This window comes from Antechinus flavipes, chromosome 5 (genome assembly GCF_016432865.1).
Source record: "Antechinus flavipes isolate AdamAnt ecotype Samford, QLD, Australia chromosome 5, AdamAnt_v2, whole genome shotgun sequence".
NCBI classification, from domain to species: domain Eukaryota; kingdom Metazoa; phylum Chordata; class Mammalia; order Dasyuromorphia; family Dasyuridae; genus Antechinus; species Antechinus flavipes.
The window spans coordinates 44,839,635-44,863,281 of NC_067402.1; the positions used below are offsets into that span (position 1 = coordinate 44,839,635).

Genomic DNA, 23,647 nt, shown 5'->3' on the forward strand with positions numbered 1-23,647 from the left:
CTTCAAAAGGCACCTGAGGCAAATAAAAGGACTCTTTCCTACATACAGAATATCAACCACTAAGTTCTTTGCTATCTTTTATTTCCTGAGCCCTAAATAGAAAAACTTGTTAATCAGTAATGAACATGTCAACCCAACCCACAAGCCACTCCCTCTGGGATATCCCTGCTGTTAAAATTTACTAAGTTTCCAAACTAAAAATTACAAAATACAATTTAATTAGATTGTAGAATAAACATTCAAAGATTTCCCATTTCCAACTGCCAAGCAAAAGTTTCTTTTCAAGCTGGTGTCTGGTTTCCTTCACTTCAATGTCTTGAGGTATAAGGTAACTAACTAAGAATTTTAGTTGCTTATCATAAACCTCACAGGTAGTCAAATGGGAGCTGAACACAATTATGTAATAAAATAATGAAAATAGCTACCATTTATAGATGGTTTAAAGAATGACAAAACATTTTTTTTACATGATAGTCCATTTGATCCTCACAACAATCCTGTGAGGTAAGATCTATTATTATCCCCATTTTATGAATAAAGAAACTGAGCCTGAGAGATTAAGTGAGTTGGAGCTAGTAAGTATCAGAGACAGGATTTGAACTCTGGTCTCCTTGAATCCCAAGTCCAGCTCTTCATCCAATATGCCGTCTAGATATCTTACATACACATCAGTTGCCCAAGTCTCCAAAATCACAAGCGATAAATCATAGGCAAATACAATTAATAGCCAAAGATAATGTTTATTTTTGCTGAAAGAAAAAAAAAAACAAGGAAAAGATATATTATTAGTATGACTGAGGTTGCTTTTGCTTTGAAGGTGTAGTTTTTTTCTGACTCCCACAGTTTCTGTGTCTTGTACCATCTGTCTTCAATGACTTTGGAAGTCATTTAATACAAAGCTATTTGAACTGGGCAGTCTCTTGGTTACACTTTGTCAAGCTTGTCTATCTCTCTGTTCAGGCAATGAAGAGGGTCAAGGTTTACTCCAAAAACCAACGTTATAGGAAGACTGGTTATTATGAATCACGTGCCAAAATGAGGCAGAGAATGGACATGACTAAGTTGTAGCTCTATCTGCTATCTCTATAATGGTTGGATAATCTCCATATGCTGCTCTTATGTGTTGACTCATAACTGTAATCATTTCAATCCAGTCCTTGCAGGAACCAAAGTTCCAGGAAAGTCCCAAGAAGTTACTATAGAACCAATGCACCCAAGCTCATGACTGTATGCCAGCAGACATATTTTCTACATTGCTTTTGCCTTTGTATTCTCAGTACCAAGCACAGTAGTCTCTATAGGAGATGAATAATAAATGTTTGCAAGACTAAATTAAATAGGGAATTAGATTTAGGTTGTTGGGTAAAAAACAAAGTAACAGTTAGAACAAGTCAAATTTTTGTGCCTCTTTCCTTTGAATATCTTAGCTTTATTTTTCCTTGATATTAAAAAAAAAGATAATTTATGCTGTTTAACTCAAACCCCCCCAGTGATGTAAATAATTTATTTTATTTATTTATTTTAAATATAAATTATGATATTACATAGAAAACTATATCTTTCATGTGAGTTCTTCTTTTTGCTAAAGTCATCAATTTCCCAGTTGCCTAATTCCATACCATAAAGTTATTTTAAAAAGTTTTATTGGCTTCTTACCTTCTACGTTCAATGAGTTGCTAAGATCTATCGATTCTACTCGTTATTTTTGGGAAATTATTCTTTTGAACTAATTCCACCTATTTTTCATTTTTTTTCAATGAAGGGGAGAAGGGAAGGGAACAAGCATCTATTTAGAACCTACTGTATGCTAGAAATTATGCTAATTTTTTACAAATGTTATCTGGCTTGATCCTCATAAAATCCCATCCACAAGCATGGAGTGATTCTGAGCTCTCCAAGATCATGCCAGTGGAGAGGAAGTCCTCCAAAGTTGGAATAAGGACTTGTAGACATATTGGGCTCTCTTTTCTTCTCCACAGAGGTTGGCTTCAGTGGATGATGGCTGAGGATGGTGGACTGGAAATTTGCTATTCTTAAGGCTCTTGAGTTGAGGATCCTGAGCTATCTTTATCAGAATCTGGGGAGAGATGGTAGTCAGGGTGGTAGTGGTTTGACTTGCCTGGTCTAAGCCAACTCCTGTTTCTTCCTTAAGGTGCCTTTCTGCTTCAACTAGGCTGACTTCTTGTCTTGTGCATGGTATATTGTCACATGTCACATTGTTTTTTTTTAATTGTTTAGGCAAAAGTTTCATGATATATGAAGACATTTTCTGAAAATCTTCCGAAGACTCATAATAATGACCTTTGCATGTCCTGTTACTTTTTTCTTGAATACTATTTTAGCCCTTAGACACACCGCACTTCCCATTTTTGCTTTATTCTCTATATCTGTTGCATACTATATGCACACATTTGTCCATGCTGTCAATGTTGTCTATCTAGTCTATACAGAGGGTAGGGGTTGCACTTGTTCCTAGCTTATCTTCTTTGTTCAGAACCCTGGACAGGGACAGTGGGTTTCCAGGAAATCCCATTTTGGTGAGGACTGTGATTGTTCCTTTTTGTTCTCTGATCTGGCTGGCCATCCTGATTAGTCATCCCTAAGCATTGTCTAATAGTGAATGCTTGAACTGTTTACACAGGTAGGAATCAACAATTTGACATGTAAACCTTCAGAATGTTGAATAAGAATTCTTTGGTTCCGTCCCAAAAGGTATGAGATTATTGAATCTAGGGCTACAATCTTATAATAACTTTTAAAAACATTGATATATAACCAATAGATGAACATGGTTGACATGTCATTAATCTAATGTCAAAGTCACTCTCACCCTTATTTCTTTTCCCTCAAAATCTTCTATATATCTCTTCCATCCACTTAAGGAAATGGCATTTTCTCTTTTCACCAGAAAGAAGATGATGATGGTTGCTTCCTTGCTAAAACAGTTTACTACTTTATTTGCCTACTTCAACATGAAAAAACATGACTTTAAAATGAAACTATTTCCCTTCACTATAAGAAAAGAGAAAGTATTTGATCTTGTTTTTGATATGAAATATAATTGCACTTTTTTGCATGTGTCTGTTTACTCTTGGCTTGTGACTTTGAAGAAGTTGATTTTACTTTAAAGCCTCAGTTTCCACAGTCTCAAATTCTATAGCTGGGCACCTAAGGAAGCTAAGTGGCAAAGTAATAGGAGGAATTCTCAGGGCAAGTAGGAGTCAAAATGGAGGAACCAACTTGTGCCTTATCTTACATACATAATTTATGTTGACCGTGTAAGTGAATGGATCAGCTCTCTATTAACTGACAATGTTTTGCCTTTGAAGGAAGGTTATCATGTAAATTTCTTTTTTGAAGGAAGGGTTCAAGCTGAAACAAGATTTTAGTTTGGGGTACTATACAGATGTGTAGGGGGGGGGTTCTCCCTACCCTACAACAGAGAAGAATTGTTGAAATGTGTGAATCTTTTCTTGTTTGGAGTGTTTTTGGAGGGGATCAGGTTAAACAAGCTTGTCCTTTATTCAATATTTTCTTGAGTATTTGCTTGGTAGTTGCCTTCTTCCTTTTGTTGTGGATGTCTAGACAGGAGTCCAATTCTAATGATCTGAAGGGAAACCCTACGTATAAACTCAATTTTGAAGATCCTGGGGGAAACTCTGGATCAGGACATGAGCCAAAAAGAGAGAGAACTGGTGAAGTTCCCAAGAATAAACTCAATCTCTCTGAATCCAAAGTTGTCAAAGAGATTATTAAACTAACAGATGGAAGGATATGGATATAGTTTATGTGGGTTTTTGATAAAGAGTGTTTTATACTATCCTTATGAAGAAGATAGAGAAATGAATTTGATGATAAAACAAGCAAAGAGTTCAGAACTGTTTAGATAGACTCAAAAATAATTGTTAATGGTTGAATGACAGTGTAGCAGGTGATCTCCATTGGAGTTCCTCAGTGATCTGTGCTTGGTTCTGTGCTACACATATTTTCATTCACGACTTAGATAAAGGCACAGAATGTATGATTATTGAATTCGCAGAAGACACAAATCTGGAAAGGATAGTTAACATAGTGGATGATAGAATCAGGATCCAAAAGATTTTGACAAGATAGAGAGAACTGGGGCTGAATCTAATTAAGATGAATTCCATAACTATGGATAAATATGAAGTCATCCATTTGACTAAAATTATCAAGTGTGCCCCGCACAAAATCCTAAAAAAAAGGAAGAATGTCCTAAATTTGGTGAAGTCCTGAAGCCATTCCTACTTATGTAGGACACTTTACTGAATGTTGCAAACTTCTCTGGATGAGATCCATAAGCACTCAATACTGTTTAGTCTAATTGTCTACACAGGAAAAACCAAGTGGATGAATATGTAATAAGAAGTTCGATGGACAGCCCATAGAACTTGTCATTATCTGGACAGACTCTGCAGATGACATAATAAATTGGGCTTAGAACTGAAAAGAAGAACAGGTTGGAACAAATTTATAAAACAGCACAGAACTTTTTATTATATTTATAGTAGAGTAGTTCTCCTGATCCCAATTGCACCAATGACATTAAAAGACTGAAAGAAAGGGTTCTAATTCAGTCAGTCAGTCAATAAACAGTGCCAAGCACTGTGCTAAGTAAGTGCTGAGGATACAAAAGATAATTCTTAACCTCAGGGAGCTCACCAACTAAAACTTGTTCATTGGATAGATCCTCTTTGGCAGGGGTTCTTAACCTCTTTCATGTCATGATCTCCTCTGGAAGCCCCTTCTGAGAACAATGTTATGAAAAATCATAAAATTCATAAGATTACAAAGAAAATCAATTCTATTAAGATACAGTTTTTAAAATATTAAAAAGAAATAAAAAGGTCACAGATCCCAGGTTAAGAATATGGGAGACCATAAGAGAATAATCTCAGGATGAGAAAACTTGAGTCTCCACTAATGGAAAGGTCATAGATACAGCACAAGGAAGGAAGAAAGGAGGGAGGGAAGGAGAGAAGAAAGAAGAAAATAAAGAAGAAAAGAATGAAAGAAGGAAGGGAGGGAAGGAGGGAGGGAGGGAGAAAAGAAAAGAGGGAGGAAAAGAAGTACGAAGGAATCTCCTTTGCAATCTACCTCAATCATTAAAAAATAATTTTTTTTCAAGTACAAGCACTGTATCTCAGTCTTAATTTTCTTTCTGGAAAAACTGTGAATGACTGAAAAATTTACTTTTTAAGGTAAAATTATAACTAGGTCCTTAGCTTATTAGCTCAATAAAAAATGGGAAGTTCAGATCTGAGTTGATGTCATTCTGAAAAGACAATATATAATTTCAGGAAATGATACATTAACTCCCAAATCCTACAATAGCTCAACCCACTGTATTAATAAATCAAATCTCAGGAGTTAAATTTCTGTATTTTCTGTAATCTTTCTGGAGGAATCTATACCTTATGAATTCTATAATAGGAATTAACAGTTTACTCACTGAAAATATTTCAAACTATTTAGTAATCTCCCAGTTGGTCACATGAATACTATTGTTTGTCCTTCATTCTCTAAAAGGACCAAGATATCAGGGAGGTGATACATGACTTGCAAGTGAATTGGATTTAAGTAAAGGACGGCTGTGCAAAGTCATCAGCCTTATTCTCTCCTTTGGAGCCATCTGGGTCTAGAGGCCACACAGACATCAAGACAACTGGAGATGGCCTGATGTAATAGAAAATCCTGGCCTTATAAAGTTAAGTTCTTTTCCAGATCTCAATTTGGCTGAGGCAAAACCCATTTATTGAAGAAGGCTAAGTAAGAAATAGGGCAAAGAATGGCCTCTTTTACCTAGTTTAAAATAATCACTTAGGAAGGGGAAGATCCTCAAGATTTCTGGCCAAAAAAGAAACAATTGCTATTTATATTCTGAGCCATCAGGGCCCAAAGAATGATCAAATTGGAGGCTGGCCTGGGACTTATTGTTGGCCAATCAATGACAGCCAAAGTGATTTGGGTTTAAGATATGGTCCTCAAGAAAGAAATCTAGCCTGCAAACCCCAAGATATCTTGCAAAGTTTCAATGACCAAAATTTATATTCTTTTGGATAGAGCATGGGCAAGAAAAGAGACAAGGGAAGGAAAAAGGGAGGGACGGAAGGAGGCAGGGACTGAAAGAAGGTAGCTTAAATGAAAGTGAAACCAATTCTCTGGTTAGTCTACTTGTTGAGATGACTTCCTCTATGGCTAAGATAAAATAGCACAGACCTTCACGAATTCAGCCTACTCTTTTAGAACGTCTGAAGAAAAAGCACTACAATTTGCTGATTAAGTGCATATTAGCACATTTACTTGATTGAAAGCCTATGCTTTCACAAGAAGAAAAAAAATGATAGTATACATATATTTTCTTCATGTAAATTCTACTTTCTAAGAAGGAATCCTCAACACAACTCCAGGTAAGTTTCTGAATCACTTAATGGCTTCATTTCCTTTATTAGACTGAATGAAAGCAGAGAGATTTGCGTACTTTATTGTCATTGGTTTATTGTCATGATCTGTAAATGAATGAAACCGGACATACCTATGAACATATATGCAAATATATATGTATATATGTACATATATATTCATATGTACTTAGGCTAATACAGGATGTCCCAAAGATCTTAGTGCAGTTTAAAATTTAAACTGAACTAAGATTTTTGAGACGACCTGTATTTTTAGTAATATATGTGATATTATTACTAAATATGTATATAACTATCATTGTCTCTAAATAATGAAACAGACATAAAACTATCAAGTGAAGCTTATCTTAGAGGTCACGTATATTTGGAGGAGGAAGCTTCTGGGTGTGTGTGTGTGTGTGTGTGTGTTGTAGGGGAGATGGAACACAAGGGATCTCTTGCAAACTTTAGATCAGAGGTTTGAAATGTGAAACTCCACAAAGGGTGGTCCTTTATATAATATTGGGAGGTGGCAGGGAGTATCTGAGACAGGAAAATGAAACAATTCAAGGGCCAAAAAGACTGAATATTGGCGTTTTTAGTAACAACAGCTTCACAAATCCCCTTCCACCTCATTTGGCAACGGGATGGGGAGAGAGGGAAAGGCGGGGCCGGAGACAAACCAACCAATCATGGATAGGCTTGCACCGTTCTGCCTAAAGCAGAAATGAAACTAACATGCAAGAAACTGACTGCTCCTACCCCACCCCACTTGACAGAAATCTTCAAAATAGTTCAACGAATATATTGGGAAGTAGAAGATGTCAAAGGCGGATAAAAGCAACCGAGGGGAGGTAGGGATGCAGAAGTCAGGGAAAAGTGGGGATGGGAGGAGCTGCCTGTTTTTTTTTTTTTTTTTTTTTCTTCTTTTTTATCCTGGAGCTTTTGTTATTTTATTGTGGAAAGATTGTTTATTGGACTCTGAATTTTTAAAGCAAAGCTAAAAATAAAGTGTTCATTCATATAGTGTAATCCTAGTCTTAGCTCTCCAAAAGGATCTCTAAAAGCTATGACATAGGAAGTTTTAACAGTATAATATAGATGTACGAAATGATTAATATGGAAATGTTTTACATGATTGTACATGCATAATCTATATCATTGCTTACCATACCATATGAGGAGAGAGGCGGGGACGAGGACAAGTCAAGTCATGGATAAGAAGGGAAGAGAAGGGAATATGACTCAGAATTCAGAACTTAAAAAAAACCCAAAAAACTGAAATGTTAAAAAAGTTTTAACATATAATTGGGAAAATATATTTTTAAAATAGTAAGCACATATGTATATATACGCACACACTCCTACAGATATATGTATGTGTGTATTTCTGTATATACACATATTATACACACACACACACACACACATACACATGTACTACAAATTTGTAGTACTGGTAATTGTAATTCTGATATCAGAGGATTAGCAGGGTAGTCCTAATCCTAAAAGATCATCTAAAATTAAGAGAGCATGTCCACCTCTAAAGAGCAAGGTCATTTTCATAGAAGAGGAAAATAAAAACAACTCAGAAAATTACGAATTCAGCAAGTTCTTTGAGCCCAAAATTGGACTTAATGAGTTCTTTCCACGGAATTTCTTTCCATATTTTAGTTTAGTTTAGTTTAGTTTTAGCTCCTTTTTAGAAAACAGATGCTTTTGGTATCTGCATGACACCATGAATGAGTCAGAAAGCAGGTCTGAGAGCAAGGTTTGAATTCTGGACCTTGGACAAATAACTCTCTCTATATATTTTAATTTCTTCATTCTTCTACCTGAGTGGGAGGAAGCACTAGAATTATTTGATGGGTTGAGCTGTCAGTCATCCCCTGAGGCAAAGAACAACCCAGTTCTACTTTCTTTCCCTACCTTCATGCAGACAGAAATGTTCGATGTTCACTTCCAGTCAGGAACGTATCTTTCTCCTTCCAAGACTCCTATAAGTGAAAAGGAGACTGAAAATGATTGTGCCAGCTCCTTCCCAAGCCTAGGGTTTTCTGGAGCTCACAGTTATTTCTCTGGGGTGCATGAACTTCAAACTAATGCCTGTCTTGTTAGAGTTCAACATTCATCTTCCACTTTGTCCACCATTTAAAAGTGGCTACAGAATATTCCAGAGTAAGTCTAAACTAAACATTTTGTCTTTCTAAAAATAAGAAAACTCTTCTCTCTTCCTCCCACTCTTTATCTGTAAATATTAGCTGAGACCTGGCTTTGAATTTCTGTGAGTCAACAGCTTTATCACATTTGCTAAGATAAGAAACAAAGTAAATATTGATAGTGTGATGGATCTCTGGTGCAGGTGCAGAGTACTTCAGATGGTCCATTACCTCAGATGGTGATGAGTCAGCTTCCAGAAGAGTCTCCATGACATAGAATCTACTGCATGTATAGACATTCTATAAATGGAGGTGGAAGTGGAAGGAGGGAAGAGAATAAGCATTTATATAATGCCTACTATATACTGCACACTGTTCTGCTAAACACTTTACAAATATTATCTCATTTGATCCTAAAAACAACCTTGCAAAATAAGTGCTGTTATTATCTCCATTTTATAATTGAGTAACAGAGATTAAATGACTTGCCCAGGATCACACAGCTAGGCAGAATTTTATCTCAGATGCTCCTGACTCCAGGCCCAGATCTGCCTAGATGTAATCCATCTGATTACAATTTTCTGTCCATCTGTTAAGAGAAGCCTTCCCTCCCTCCCCTTCCAATTGGCTGTATAACTGGAAGTGAGGTATAATAAGAGAGACCAAATTAATTATGGCCTAGTCTCTTGCCTCCTTCTTTTGGATTGTGCTATTGTGGTTTAATTACATTGCTGATGTCTAGAGAGAGAAAATGCTGTAGGGAAAAGCCTTGGGAACTTTTGTCTATAGAGGCTTACAGAACTTACAGAGTCTGGAGAAGAAAACACCAGCTCCTTAGCTATTATCTTCTTTTTATCCTGGAGTTTTTGTTATTTTATTGTTGGACTCTGAATTTTTAAAGCAAAGCTAAAAATAAAGTGTTCATTCATATAGTGTAATCCTAGTCTTAGCTCTCCAAAAGGATCTCTAAAAGTTATGACATAGGATTTTAACAGTATAATATAGCTTTGTGGTTCTTTCTAGATGAAAGATCTTGTGAGTTTTGAAAGGCTGAGAGTAAGCTTCTGGATTTCTTGGGGGCCCAGCATTCCAGCATCCTAAGCATCTAGTTTTTTAGCCAGCTCAATGAGACATGAGGATGATCTTTGGGATCCAGCCCAATAATAACTGAGAGGGACTAAGCTTAATGGGATCAATGTTAAGTTTGAGCCCATTCTCCCAAGAGACCAAGGTGGGATAGGGAAGAGTATGCCCTGAGGTATCTAGGTATAAATATACTTATTCTTTTGTTCTTGCTTATGTAGCCTCACTTCCTAAAATCACTTCCCTCTCAAGGACTTAGAGGTACACTGAGGGATTTCAGGTTTTTTATCTTTAATGCTCTTGGATTAAACCTCCAGGTATGTAGGGCAGTAATTCCATCTAAACATTTAACATTGACTGGTTTTTATTAGGTTGGGTATTTGTTTTAAAGATATAAGCAAGAACAAAATACAAAATATATCTTTCCAACATCTTGGGAATATTGGGGATAGGGAGATTGGGTTGATTCCTAGCATAGTCTCTCTCTAGCACTGGATTTATCAAATGTGTGTATCTATCAAAAAAAAAAAATCCTCATCCTAGCTATTACTGGGCTAGGTCCTCAAAGTAATTCCCAAAGGCCACTCCTTGTTCCTTTGAGAATTAGGACTAAATTGGCTGCAAAATCTAGAAACTGAAAAGTCTAAAATCTCTTGATATTTTGAAACTCATAAAATTGGAGGCTCCAATCCCATCACCTAGAAGGTAAAAGAACAAATGCCAAAGCCAAGGACTGAGGCCCATATTTTGGAGCCAAATGACTTCAGCAGTGTTTCTTGTCTTACAGAATTGTCTTTCCCTACATGCTGTCAGTAGAATAAATGCTCTTTATTGGGAAAAAATTAAGTATCATATACACATATATTTAAAGCACAAACAGTATGTTTCAAAATAGTGATTAATTCAATGCAACAAACATTTTTATTTTTACAAATTGTTATTGAAATCTTTTTTTTTTTTTTTTGCTTTTTTAAAATTGGTGGTTATATAAATCACTATAGTATAATGAATGAGAATGAAATAAAGAGACTAGGCCAAAGTTAACTTGGGCCTTTTAGAAAATGACCAGGTTCTGGTTATGTAATCAATCAAAAAAATCTTTCTCTTTATCATGGAGATAGCAGATCGGAAGCAATTAAACTTCTCTTCCTTTATATCACAGTCAGCAGTACTTTGAGTAGTTTGCTCTTTGTTCAAGTCTGAATCCCATTGGCACTTCGATAACTATGGAAAGTGGATTGTGTGCAGTAGCCAGAACCATCCATGTACCTTTACTCCTTGTCCAAGTCTTTTGATGGAGTTTGCTGTATTTATAAATGAGGGGGTAATGCTAGATAATCTATAAGGTCCTTTCCATCTCAAACATCCAATGCCTTCAGTTCTAACATTCTATGCTAGTATATAGAATAGGCAGTTTCTTCAAATCTTATACTTTGACTTGCTTCTCAGAAAAAGGCAAAAATGTAAGGGATGAATGATTTGAGCTCTATAGTCTTGCTGCATATGGACACCTGGAGCCTTTATTGTCCTAGGAAAGAAAAGTCCAGTAGGCTTATTCAATGGCTTGGGACATCCTTGCTAGTGCTTATGATTGCTCAGAGACTGATAACTGATGTATTATTTTAAATAAAGGTTTTAGTAGGATACTCAGAAGGCAAATGTGCTTCCTCCAGTACTGCAAAAGCCCAATAGAGTCTCCTTTTTATTCTTTGGAGTTCCTAAACTAAAGAGTTTGTCTTTATCGAGACTAGAAATGTTTCTTTTGCTCCTCATCCTGTTCCCCCACAGGCTACTTATCCTTTTACAAGTGTCTCTGGCTTATATAATCTAGCATGTGTTGTATGTGCATGTATGTATGTGTAGACATGTGTGTGTTATACACACATGTGTATACATGGGTACCTGTGTGCATATAGATTGTGTATGTGTGCATGTGTGTGTGTATGTAAGCAGGAAAGACTTACATGAAATTCTAGTTACTAAGGAGAATATTTGGGTTCAGAAGCAAGCTTACTAATCAGGTAGCAAGAGAAACAAAAAGTAGGTTTGAGGGACAAAGAAAGAGAATGTGGTTTTGAAAAGTGCAAATTTGAGAAAGAGACCATTTGCCTTATTCTTGTATATTTAATAAGTGCTGCCTCAATGCAATTGGAGGGTCAAAAAGGGTCAGTTTTGCTCAGGCACAAGAGCCTGGTCCCCACATCTGCAAAATTAGAGGGTTAGACTAGATGACCATATCTCTCCAATGCTCCCAACTTTAAGGCTACAACCTCATCATCCTAAAGACCATTGTAATGGATTATTAATGAGAAAGTCAGATTGTAGGATATCCAGGGATCATCCAAAAGAAAAAGACCCTTACCTGCAAAATATCCTTAAGAAGCTAGGCCCTGGTTGATTGGAGAAATGAAAATTAAAACAATTCTGAAGTACTGCCACATATATATTAGATTGACTAATAGGACAGAAAAGAAAAATGACAAATGTTGGAGGAGGTGTGGGAAAATGAGATATTAATGCATTGTTGGTGGAATTGTGAACTGATTCAACCATTCTGTAGAGCAATTTGGAACTATGCCCAAAGGGCTATAAGTGTATACCTTTTGACCTAGCAGTACCACTATTAGGTCTGTATCTCACAAGGAATTTTTTTAAAAAGCAAAAAAGGAAAAGGACCTTTATGTAGGAAAAGCAGCTCTTGTCTTGGGACAAAGAATTGAAAATGAGAAAATGCCCATAAATTGGGGAATGGCTGAATAAACTGTAGTTTGTGATTATGATGGAATGCTATTTTCCTATAAGAAATGATGAGCAAAATGCTCTCAGAAAAATCTGGAAAGACTCCCACGAGCCAAATGAAAGGGAAAGAATCTGGAACTCTAAGTTTTAAAAACGAATGTTAAAAATATGTTTTACATGTAACTGGGGAAAAATAAAATGAAAGAAGAATAAGAAGAGGAAGAGGATGAGGAGAAAGAGGAGGAAAAGGAAGGAGAAGGAGGAAGAAGAGGAGGAAAAGGAAGGAGAAGGAGGAAGAAGAGGAGGAGAAGGAGGAGGAGAAGAAAGAAGAGGAGGAGAAGGAAGAAGAAGAAGAAAAGGAAGGAGAAGGAGGAAGAAGAAGAGGAGGAGGAGGAGAAGAAGAAGAAGCAGCAGCAGCAAAAAGGGATAGCTTTGAGTATGGGAGAGTGAAAGAATATAAGGTGATAATACCAGGGTGTGGAGCAGCGAAGCATGGAGCCAATGACGTGGCCACCCACCACCACCACTCGGATATCCTTTCCCTGAGATTCCTTCACATATTTCTGGAACAGGTAGGGCACATCATGACAGACCAGGTGGCAGATGTCTGATAAATGGTGTTTATCTCTTGCGAGGAAAACTGCTTTTCCTCGATGTCCTCTAGTACTCTTCACCACCAAAGGGTACTCCAGGGGCTCGGCTTCATCAATCATCTTGGCAAAGTCTTCATGACCACCATAAGAAAATGTGTCTGGCATGGGAACCCCATGTCCCGCCAGCTCTTGGAATGTCCAAAATTTGTTGATGCAGTTCAAAATGCTTTGGGGGTGATTGAGCAGGCGGCAGCCTAGCTTCTCCAGGTGTCTCAAGACAGTGATGTCACTGTCCGATTGTACTGAAGGTGTGGGCACCCGCACAAGCACCACATTTGGAATGTCGTCAGAGCCTTCTAGTTCACCTGCAAGCCGAGGTGGCCACCGACGACGACGGTGACGGCGATCTGGTCCATGAGCAGGGCCCTGAAGTGCACGTCCTGCTCGGAGCAGCGCTGCCGGAGGGCGCGCAGGATCTGCACCTGCGGGTGGTCCTCGCGGATCCTCCAGTCCATCAGGAACCAGAGACTGGAGCACATGGCGGCCGGGGGCCGAGGCCAGAGGCGCGGGCAGGAGGGCTGAAAGAGCGGACAGGGCAGGGCAAGGCAGGGTAGGACGAAGCTGGACCGCGACACCCGCTCTCCCCCTTTCCGCATTCAGTGGCTCAGGCCGCTGACATCGCGGACCGGGCAGCGGCGGTGGCGGTGGCTGCAGCTCCGCCTCAGACTCGGGGCTGTGGATTTGGAGCTCGGGATCTGCCTACAGCGGCGAGCTGAGTATCCCCTACCACAGCCACCGCCATCACCGCCACCTATCCATCTACTGATCTACCTACTATGACTATATATCTGTGTGACTTTCAATTATTTATTATCTATCCATGTATCTGTCTGCTTATCTTTCTGTCTCCTTGTACCTGTCATCTCTTTCTCCCTGTCTTTCCATCTCTCAGTCTCTGTCTGTCTCTTTCTCACTCTTTCTATGTCTCTCCCCCCTCCCCCATCTTATATCTTCTACTTATGTATGCACTTACTCATTTATTGGTTAATTCATTCATTGCTATTTATTTTTGAAGGCTGGGTCTTCTTATCTTGCCCAGACTGGAAATTCAGTGGCTCCTCACAGGCCCAATCCCTCAATTGGTTGATATAGGTATTTTGATCTGCTCCATTCCATAGTGGGCCTCCAGTACCAGAGACTTAACATATAATTTTAATTCAGTTATGTAATAATTAACATTTTTTTTAAAAAAAAATTTCTATTGAGAATTTTTTACATCACCAAACTTTCTCCCCATATCCCCCCTTTTCCCCTTTTGTCAAAAAGTCAACTCATATAACAATATTTTTTTAAAAGAGAAAACATCAACAAAATGTATCAATATATCAAGAAAGTCAGAAAACATGCTATTGACCACAAATGGACCTCTAACCTTCATAAAGATGTTTTATTCTGTCTCTTCTCTTCTTTTATTTTTTATGTTAAAATGCATGTTAAATCCAATATGTGTATACATATTTATACAGTTATCTTGCCTCACAAGAAAAATTAGATCAAGAAGGAAGAAAAAGAAAAACTAATTATTTAGAGCATTTTTTCATGTGACTATAAATTATTTTGATTTCTTCACTGGAAAACTGCTTGTTTATATTCTTTGACTATTTATCAATTGAGGAATAATTCAAATTCTTATAGATTTTACAAAACTATGTATTTGAGATATGAGACATTTATCTGAGAAACTGTCTATAAAAATTTCCTCTCAATTTTCTGCTTTCCTTCTAATCTTGTCTATATTTGTTTTATTTGTAACCATCATATTTTACAGCTTGGTCAGATTTCATTATATCCATGTACTATAATTTGTTTCACCATTCCCTAATCAATAGCATCTACTTTGTTTCCAGTACTTTTCTTTTTTCTTTTCTTTTCTTTCCTTTTTTTTCCTGAGGCAATTGGGGTTAAATGACTTGCTCAGGGTCACACAGCCAGGAAGTGTTAAGTGTCTAAGAACAGTTTTGAACTCAGGTCTTCCTGACTTCAGGGCTAGTGCTCTGTCCACTGCGCCACCTAGCTGTCTCATTTCTAGTACTTTTCTAACCCAAAACGTGATGCAGGCAAAGGTGATTTACTATAAAATGTTTTCAGTTTAATTTTCGAGCTATATTTGAAAATGAAATGAGAGGGTTTTTTTGTTTTTTGTTTTTTTTGCTAACTGAAGTCAAGTGACAGAGAAGTTTATGAAATGGTTGAAAAACAATCCTTTTCCATCTCAACATTAACATAATCCCAAAACACTATTTTTTCATGGCCCATTGTCATGATGGAATAGTCTTAATTACATTTGACCAAGTCAGTCCCCCAACTATACCTCAAAACCATGAATGCATAAAAAATACACAGGGGAGCAGGGATAGAGTAGAGGAGGAGTGAAAGCATAGTATTAGAACTCCGAATGTGAGAATGATCCAAGGTTGATGATGAAAACTAAGGACAACAAAATGTCATTTTCTTTTTGGCTCTAGCTAGAAGACTGAATAAGAAACAATGGGTGGAATTGGTAAAAAAAAAAAAAAAAAAGGCTGTTTATAAGGAAAATTTTCCTAAAAAATCTAAGTCATCCTAAAGTGTAATTGAATATGTTTACTGTCACTGGGATCTTCAAGGGAAGGCAATTTGATGATTAGTCAGGGATATTGCAAAGGGAATTGTTTAACTTAGTATAGATGAGCTGAATTCTAAGGTCCCTTCCAACTGTGATTCTGTGATTCAATGAACAAAGGTTGTAAGTCATTGCAATTCTAAATTAAGTATATCATATACAATATCCCAAATATTATGTTGCATTACATATGTTGCATTGACTTTGTTTTATTAAATTGGGATTTATTATTTTTATGTTTATTAAATTTTTTAACATGTTACTTTACTTTTGTTTTTCTTTCAAAAGAGTGAAGATCTTTGAAATGACTGACCCAAGCCCCAATATCGATGACTGGACCAAAGAACATGTGAAACAATGGTTAACAGAAGAACTCAAGATTGATGAAAAATATGGACAAATCTTATTTTCTGAAGCAGTGACAGGCTTAGTATTAAGAATCTTAACTAAGAAGGATCTTTTGGAAATGGGCATACCACATGGCCCAGCTCTTTTGATAATTCATGCTATTGAAAAAATGAAGAACATTCCACCAAAAAATCTTGTTCCGGCATCTGAAAAACAAGATAGCTTGAAAATTTCTAAAAAAGAGAAGAGACAGAGAAGAAAAGTCAAAACAGAAAATACAGAAGAGTCAATTTTGACAACCAACTCTCAAGACATTACAGATTCTGAAAGTACCCAAGAATCAAAACTCACTAGAGAAAACATATTACATGTTGAAGAAGTCACAATGGATGAAGCAAAGCCCAAGCTAGAACCAAAAAGATTACCATGTTTGCCATATCCATTTGATAGTTTCCATGACACTTGTCGTTATATACAACATTATATCTTACAACCGGAAACAGGACCACTAAATTTCATTGATCCAGTCCATGAGTTCAAACTATTGACTAACACTGAGGCAGCAACTGAGGAAGACATCAAAATGAAATTTAGCAATGAAGTCTTTCGATTTGCTTCAGCCTGCATGAATTCCCGTACCAATGGCACTATCCATTTTGGTGTCAAAGACAAACCCCATGGAGAAATTGTTGGGATGAAAATTACCAATACAGATGCTTTTATTGACCATTTCAATGTAAAGATCAAACAGTATTTTAGAGATGATCAGGTCAATTTAGCACGTGAATGTATTAGGGAACCCAGGTTTGTGGAAGTCTTACTGCAGGATAATACTCTATCTGATAGATTTGTTATTGAAGTTGATGTCATTCCCAAGTATTCCATATGTAAAAATGCTCTTTTCAACATCAAGATGCAAATCCTTAAAGAAGAAAAGTGGATGGAAAAAAAAGAATACTCACTTTTTGTGAGAGAGGGAGCCAGTTCTAAAGATATCCTGGCTAATATCATGCAACGTGATGCAGATTACAACAGCTTTTTAGTTAATTTGAATTCGCTGGTAGATTCTAGAAAATCTGCAGAGGAAGAATATAGAACAAAAAGGGAGATGAAGGAAAATGAAGGGCCAAAGCTGGTGAATTTGCTCACAGGAAACCGAGACCTTTTGGATAATACCTACTATGACTGGTACATTCTGGTGGCTAGTAAGTGTCATCCAAATCAAATAAAGCACCTGGACTTTCTAAAGGAAATTAAATGGTTTGCTGTGTTGGAGTTTGATCCTGAATCTGGGAACAATGGGTTGGTAAAGTTTTACCGAGAGACCCGAGCAGCAAACCTTCACTTTCCATATCAGTATGATGACAAAATTACCCAAAATCCTGATAAATTGAATCTTTATCAACAGCCCAGCTGGATATTTTGTAACGGTAGGACAGATCTAGAAAGTCCGGAACATAAACCTTTAGAGTCATGTTTATGGCAACGAGAAAGAGCTTCTGAAGTCAGAAAACTAATTTCATTTCTTACGCATGAAAACATAATGCCTAAAGGAAGGTTTTTGGTGGTGTTTCTGTTACTCTCTCCAATAGAAGATCGAAGAGATCCCCTCATTGAAACATTCTGTGCTTTTTACCAAGACATGAAGGGAATGGAAAACATAATGTGCATCTGTGTCAGTCCACAGATATGCCAGCGATGGAAAACTCTTCTGCAAGCCAGACTGACAATAGTTGATGAGCTCTCAGACCAATGTATTTCTACCTTAAGCCTTGAAAAGATAAATGGTACAATTCTTAAATTAAAATCAAGGATTCATTCTTCACAGAGGTTTTTGCCATCAACTGGTTCCTCTACGGTTCTTTTGAAAAGGGAAGAAGATTTCATGGGTGCTCTAGAAATTCTCTGTGAAAATGAATGTAAAGATACAGAATTAGAAAAGGATAAAAAGACATTTCTTGAATTCATGAAATCTCAAGAAGAGCATTTTTATCGAGGTGGCAAAGTTTCTTGGTGGAACTTCTACTTTTCCTCTAAAAACTATTCGTCAACTTTTGTCAAAAGAGATAGTTATGAAAAACTTGAAGAGTTGATCCTCCACTGGGCAAATTCTCCTAAACAAATGTGTGCCAAAATTATTAATCTTTATCATCATCCAGGCTGTGGGGGGACTACATTGGCTATGCATGTTCTCTGGGAACTAAAGAAAAAATTCAGATGTGCTGTGTTGAAAAATAAAGCAACCGAATTTCCAGAAATTGGAGAACAGATAACCACATTAATCACCTATGGCTCAAATGGCCATCAAGATTATTTACCTGTATTGCTCCTTGTGGATGATTTTGAAGAACAAGAAAATGTCTCTCTACTACAGAATTATATTCTTGCAGCTGTAGCAGAAAAAAGTATTCAATATGAAAAACCTCTAGTGATTATTTTAAACTGTATGAGGTCCCAGAATCCTCTTAAAAGTGCAAAAAATCCAGACAGCATTGCTTTGGAATATTCCCTTTCTGCTTCAGAGCAAAGAGCTTTTGAGGCCAAACTGAAAGAAATTGAAAAGCAGTATGAGAACTTTGAAGATTTCTATTCTTTCATGATCATGAAAAGTAATTTTGATGAAAAATACATAGAAAAGGTTGTCAAGAACATACTGCAAGGGCTTAAAATACATAGCAAGGAAGCAAAACTCATTTCCTTTCTGGCTTTACTGAACTCTTATGTTACTAATTCCATAATCTCGGTGTCCCAGTGTGAGAAGTTCCTGGGAATTGCCAATAAGAAGGCTTTCTGGGGAGACGAATGCCTTGAAGACAAGATGGGAACCTATTCTACTCTTTTGATTCAAACAGAAGTGGAGGAAAAAGGGAAGTACAAAGGTGTAAGGATCATCCATCCTCTCATTGCCAATCACTGTCTAGTGGAGTTGAAAACTACTTATCATTTGACTAAAAGTAAAATCACACTGGAACTGTTACAAGAGAGTTTATTTTATAATATTGGAATAGGAAGAGACAAACTTTCCCAAGATGTGGAAACCTTGTTGCTTACCAGACAGCGCAGGGAGCATGGGGATGAAACAGATACTTTGTTTTCCCCACTGATCGAAGCAGTACAACAAGAAGAAGGCAATAGTGAAGTTGTAATGGTCTTGAAGGAAGGAGCTATTCGGTTCCCCCAGAATGCATTCATTTGTCAAGCCTTAGCAAGACATTTCTACATTAAGGAGAAGAATTTTCCCAATGCTCTGGAGTGGGCAAAAAAAGCAAAAGCATTCGCATCCTGCAATTCCTATATCACAGATACCCTTGGCCAAGTCTACAAAAGTAAGATAAAATGGTGGGTGGATGAAAATGCAAAAAGTAAGACCATCGCTGTTGAGGATCTAAAAAGTCTCCTAGAAACTGCAAAAAAAGCCTCCGAAGCCTTCAAATTGTCCCAGGAACAAACTAAAATGAAAGAAGATATTAGAGAAGATATGGACAGTCAAAAGTCAAAAAGGAAGTATGATTCATACAATACAGCAGGCTATCGAGGAGAGATTGAAGTGTGTCTTTACACAATCCAAGTTCTACAGCTCATTTCTTTCTTTGGCAAAGAAGGTGACACGTGTAACAGACACTTGGTACAATTTTTATCCAGAACAGGTGATATTCCTGGGGATCCAAATGATGAATACCACTTAGTTCTTAAGGATTTCATTCATTACCTGAGTAACTTGCAGTTAGCTTTGAAACAAGCATTTGATTTTTTTGATGACTACTTTGTCCTTCTGAAACCCAAGAACAGCATTAAGGAAAAAGAAGAGACAAAACTTCGGAGAAAGGTGGCTGAATATTTCAGTAAATATGCAGAAGTGTTCGGTCCCTCAGATCAGCAGCAGTTGCAGAACACAAACCCTAAATCAAAACTTGCTTTCTCAATTCAAGTAGAGACTAGTAGGAAAAGCTTGGAGATTTTAAAAGCAGATAAGTTTTCTGGATTATTGGAATACCTTCTCCCTTATCAAAAAGGCGCTGCCAACAAAATGGAAGATATCATAAATCAATATACATTTCTCCTCGAACAGCTGACCAACAAAGTCTATTTGAGAGAAAAACAGAATTTCATTCTGGCCAATATCATTCTCAGTTGTTTAAGACCAGCTTCCAAATTGGTGCAACCCCTTCCCAAGCTAAAGAATCAGCTACGAGAAATCTTGCAGCAAGTAGGTTGGGATTGCAAATTCTCAGAACCTTACTTCCTTGCCTCTCTGATGTTCTGGCCAGAAAACCAACAACTCAATCCAGATTCTAAACAAATGGAAAAGTATATTTCATCTCTAAACAAGTCCTTCAGATCACAATATAAATATATGAGTCATTTTAAACAGCCGATTGCACATTTTTACCTTGGAAAAGGCTTTGGTCTCAATAGGCTTGTGCACAGACTCAAAATTGAGCAGTGTTCTAAAAAGGCATCAGATGCCTGGTGGCAGAGTGGAGATGTTTGGAAGGATGAAGAAGTCCAGAAACTTTTGCTACGACTAAGTGGTCGGGCTGACAGTGAACTCATCTATGTAGATTATGGAAGAGATGAAAAAATCAAGATCCCAGTGAGACCTGTTTTTTTAGGTCGGCTACGGAGTGGCAGAAGTATAGAAAAAGTATCATTTTACCTGGGATTTTCTATTGGAGGTCCACTTGCATATGACATAGAGATTATTTAAGAACCTAAACTATTTTCTTCTTGTTTCCTGAGACTTATTGTCTCAGTATTAAGCATTTCATTCCTCTCATCCTTGACCTTTTCCTGTTGTCTTTACAAGAATTGCACGAGACACTGTTCAAAAATTATTTTACTCCTTTGTTACCGCTAAGACTTTGTGAATTGTTTCCAAATGTCTCCAGTGTAAAATCTGGAAGATCATTAAAGAAAATGGAAGCTTTCTTACTCTTAATATCTCCATCTTCTCCATTACCCCCACCAATATGTTTATGTATAAAGGACCTTTTCTATTTCCTTAGGGTATACTTCCTAGGGTTATAAATTAAATCAAGAAATTAATTATAAAAAAATTTCTAGCATCTGACAGATTCTAAATTCCTGGCCCTCCAACTGTCTAGCTCTTTGATCTGTGATACATTACTGGAACTGTTCATGCTTTAGATTCCTAGATATAAAATACTTGCAGGGATCCTCATCAACTGGGGAATGGTTGAATAAGTTGTGGTGTATGGTTGTGATGGAATACTACTGTGCTATAAAAAATTATGAACTCAATGATCTTAGAAAGGCATGGAGAAACTTGCACAAAATGATGAAGAGTGAAGTGAACACAATCAAGAGAATATTGCATACAGAAGCAGCAATACTGCTTTAAGAATGACTGAGCAATTAAGTCACTTAGACTATTGTAGATACCCAAATTAAAAATAAAGGACATTTGAAAAAAGAAACTATCTGCACCTAGAGAAAGAACTGATAACTACAAGTATGTATAGAATAATTTATACATATATATAAGTATATATGTGCATATATATACATCTGTGTGTGTGTGTGTGTGTATATATATATATATGTACATATATATATACACACTTATTTGTGGCTATATTTGGAGGGAATAGCAATCATCATTTTATTTTCATGTACTTGTTGTGTTCTGTAAATTGACAATAAAATAATTTTTTTTAATAGTGGTAAATAATTACTGCCAGAGACCATGTCCTTGGAAACAAAGAGCTAATGTGATTAAATTCCTGAGACAAGATTATGTGTGTCCCAGGAAATTGGCCCTACCCGCCCAGGAACTAGATAACGAGTATGCCCCAGGATGTCAGCCACACCTATGGTCCGACATTCTTTACATGTCACCCAGAAATCATATAAAACTAGACCCTCTTCATTCAATAAAGAGAGACTTTGCTCCACCTCAGCTCATCTCCCTCCTCATTTCTAACCCCATTCCTTTTCAGGCTTAGCCTTACAGGCAAATGTCCGCCTCAGGACCCAAACTTTGATGACTTGCTGGACGGGTCAAATTACTATGCCTACTTCACAGGATCATTGCAGGGTTTGTAATGTCTTCTGTATGCAAGGAGTCCTATCCACAGAGAGAATGAAAGCCCAAAGCTTAGAAGATCTAGATGGTTAGCTTCCCTTTGTAACTCCCAAGTAATACCATTATGATAAGAATACCAAGTATGGATTGGTGGATAAAAGAGAAGAGAACAAGTTAGCATAATTGAAGAATTTAAGATTAAATGTGAATTGGCATCTATGATTCCTCAGTGAAATTATAGGATGAGGATATACAGGAAGGGGAAGTCCAAAACTAGAGACGATTCCTCAGAATATTTAATATTTAAAATAGTCATTTAGATTCTTACTCTAAGAACACAAGGATGGTGAAAGGGCATTCCAGATAGAAGAATTTTACAGTTTTCTCACCTTCAAACCTAAACATAGGAATTTCAAAAAGCTTACTTGGACATCTAACTAGGAAATGTAAACTTTCCTTTCCACCCCTTAGGACAAATTAGGGAAATGGGAACATGAAAGCAAATTATTTTTTTAAAGATTATGTTCCTTCTAAGCCAACAGTAAATAGACACGCCCAAACCTGATCTACATTCCAAATCACAATTACAAGGAAGGGAAGGAAATAGTTTAATTTGAAAGGCAAAAAGCTTTACTAAAGTGAGCAACTGTCACCATCTTCTGGTGATTAAATAAAATACAGTTTTCATTTCCCTACCCTTCCAACTCCTCCATCTGGTTTGGTTTTGTTTTTTAGGGATTAACTTCAAGTTTTATAAATCATTGATTTACTTTTTAAAAAATACTATTACTGGCACTTAAAGTTTCCATTTGGGATAATCTTCATCTTGTTGACACTTGACTGACTCCATCCCCTAACTTTTGACTGTCCCCCGGGGTCTATAATCCTCTCCTTCCCGACTTCTTCCTCCTGACTTCCTTTAAAGCTCAATCCAAACCTTCTCTTCTGCAAGACACCTTTTTCATGACCACCCTATCCTTTGCCTTTGAAATTACCTCCTTTTTTTTTTTTTTTTTTTTAACATTGTATGTATCTTACATGTAAACAATTCTTTTTTGTTTGCTTTTGGTTTTTATTTTTCCAAATACATTCGAAGATAGCTTTCCCCATGAACCTTTGCAAAACCTTGTGTTCCAAATTTTTCTCCTTCTCTCTCCCCATTTTTACATGTTTCCATATGAGTAATGTTGGGAGAGAAAAATCAGAACAAAAGGGAAAAACTATGAGAAAAAAAAGGAAAAAAAGGTGAAAATAATATCCTTTGATCTGTATTCAGTCTCCATAGATCTCTCTGTGAGTGCAGGTACCATTTTCCACCCAAAGTTTACAGGAATTGTCTTGGATCACTGAATTGCTGAAAAGAGTCAAATCTATCATAGTTGATCATCACATAGTCTTGTTGCTGCTAGTTCTGCTTGGTTCACTCAGCACCAGTTCATGGAAAGCATCAGACTTTTCTAAATTCATGATATTTTATAGTACAATAATTTTTTTGGACTTTCATATACCATAATTTATTTAGCCATTCCCCATTTGATGAGGACTTATTTTCTAGTTCTTTGCCACCTCAAAAAGAGCTGCTACAAACATTTAAT

General features: G+C 36.9%; 1 protein-coding gene and 1 pseudogene across 1 annotated transcript; one reads left to right on the forward strand and one right to left on the reverse strand.

Moving 5' to 3' along the window:
* Positions 1-6,211: 6,211 nt before the first annotated feature.
* Positions 6,212-21,919, forward strand: SAMD9L (sterile alpha motif domain containing 9 like). The gene is made up of 2 exons (XM_052001347.1): positions 6,212-6,431; positions 15,947-21,919. Exon 2 carries the CDS (start codon positions 15,963-15,965, stop codon positions 20,712-20,714), a length of 4,752 nt encoding a protein of 1,583 aa, XP_051857307.1. The 5' UTR covers positions 6,212-6,431; positions 15,947-15,962; the 3' UTR covers positions 20,715-21,919.
* On the reverse strand, positions 10,898-13,564 carry LOC127564642 (N-acetylaspartylglutamate synthase A-like; annotated as a pseudogene).
* Positions 21,920-23,647: the final 1,728 nt, after the last annotated feature.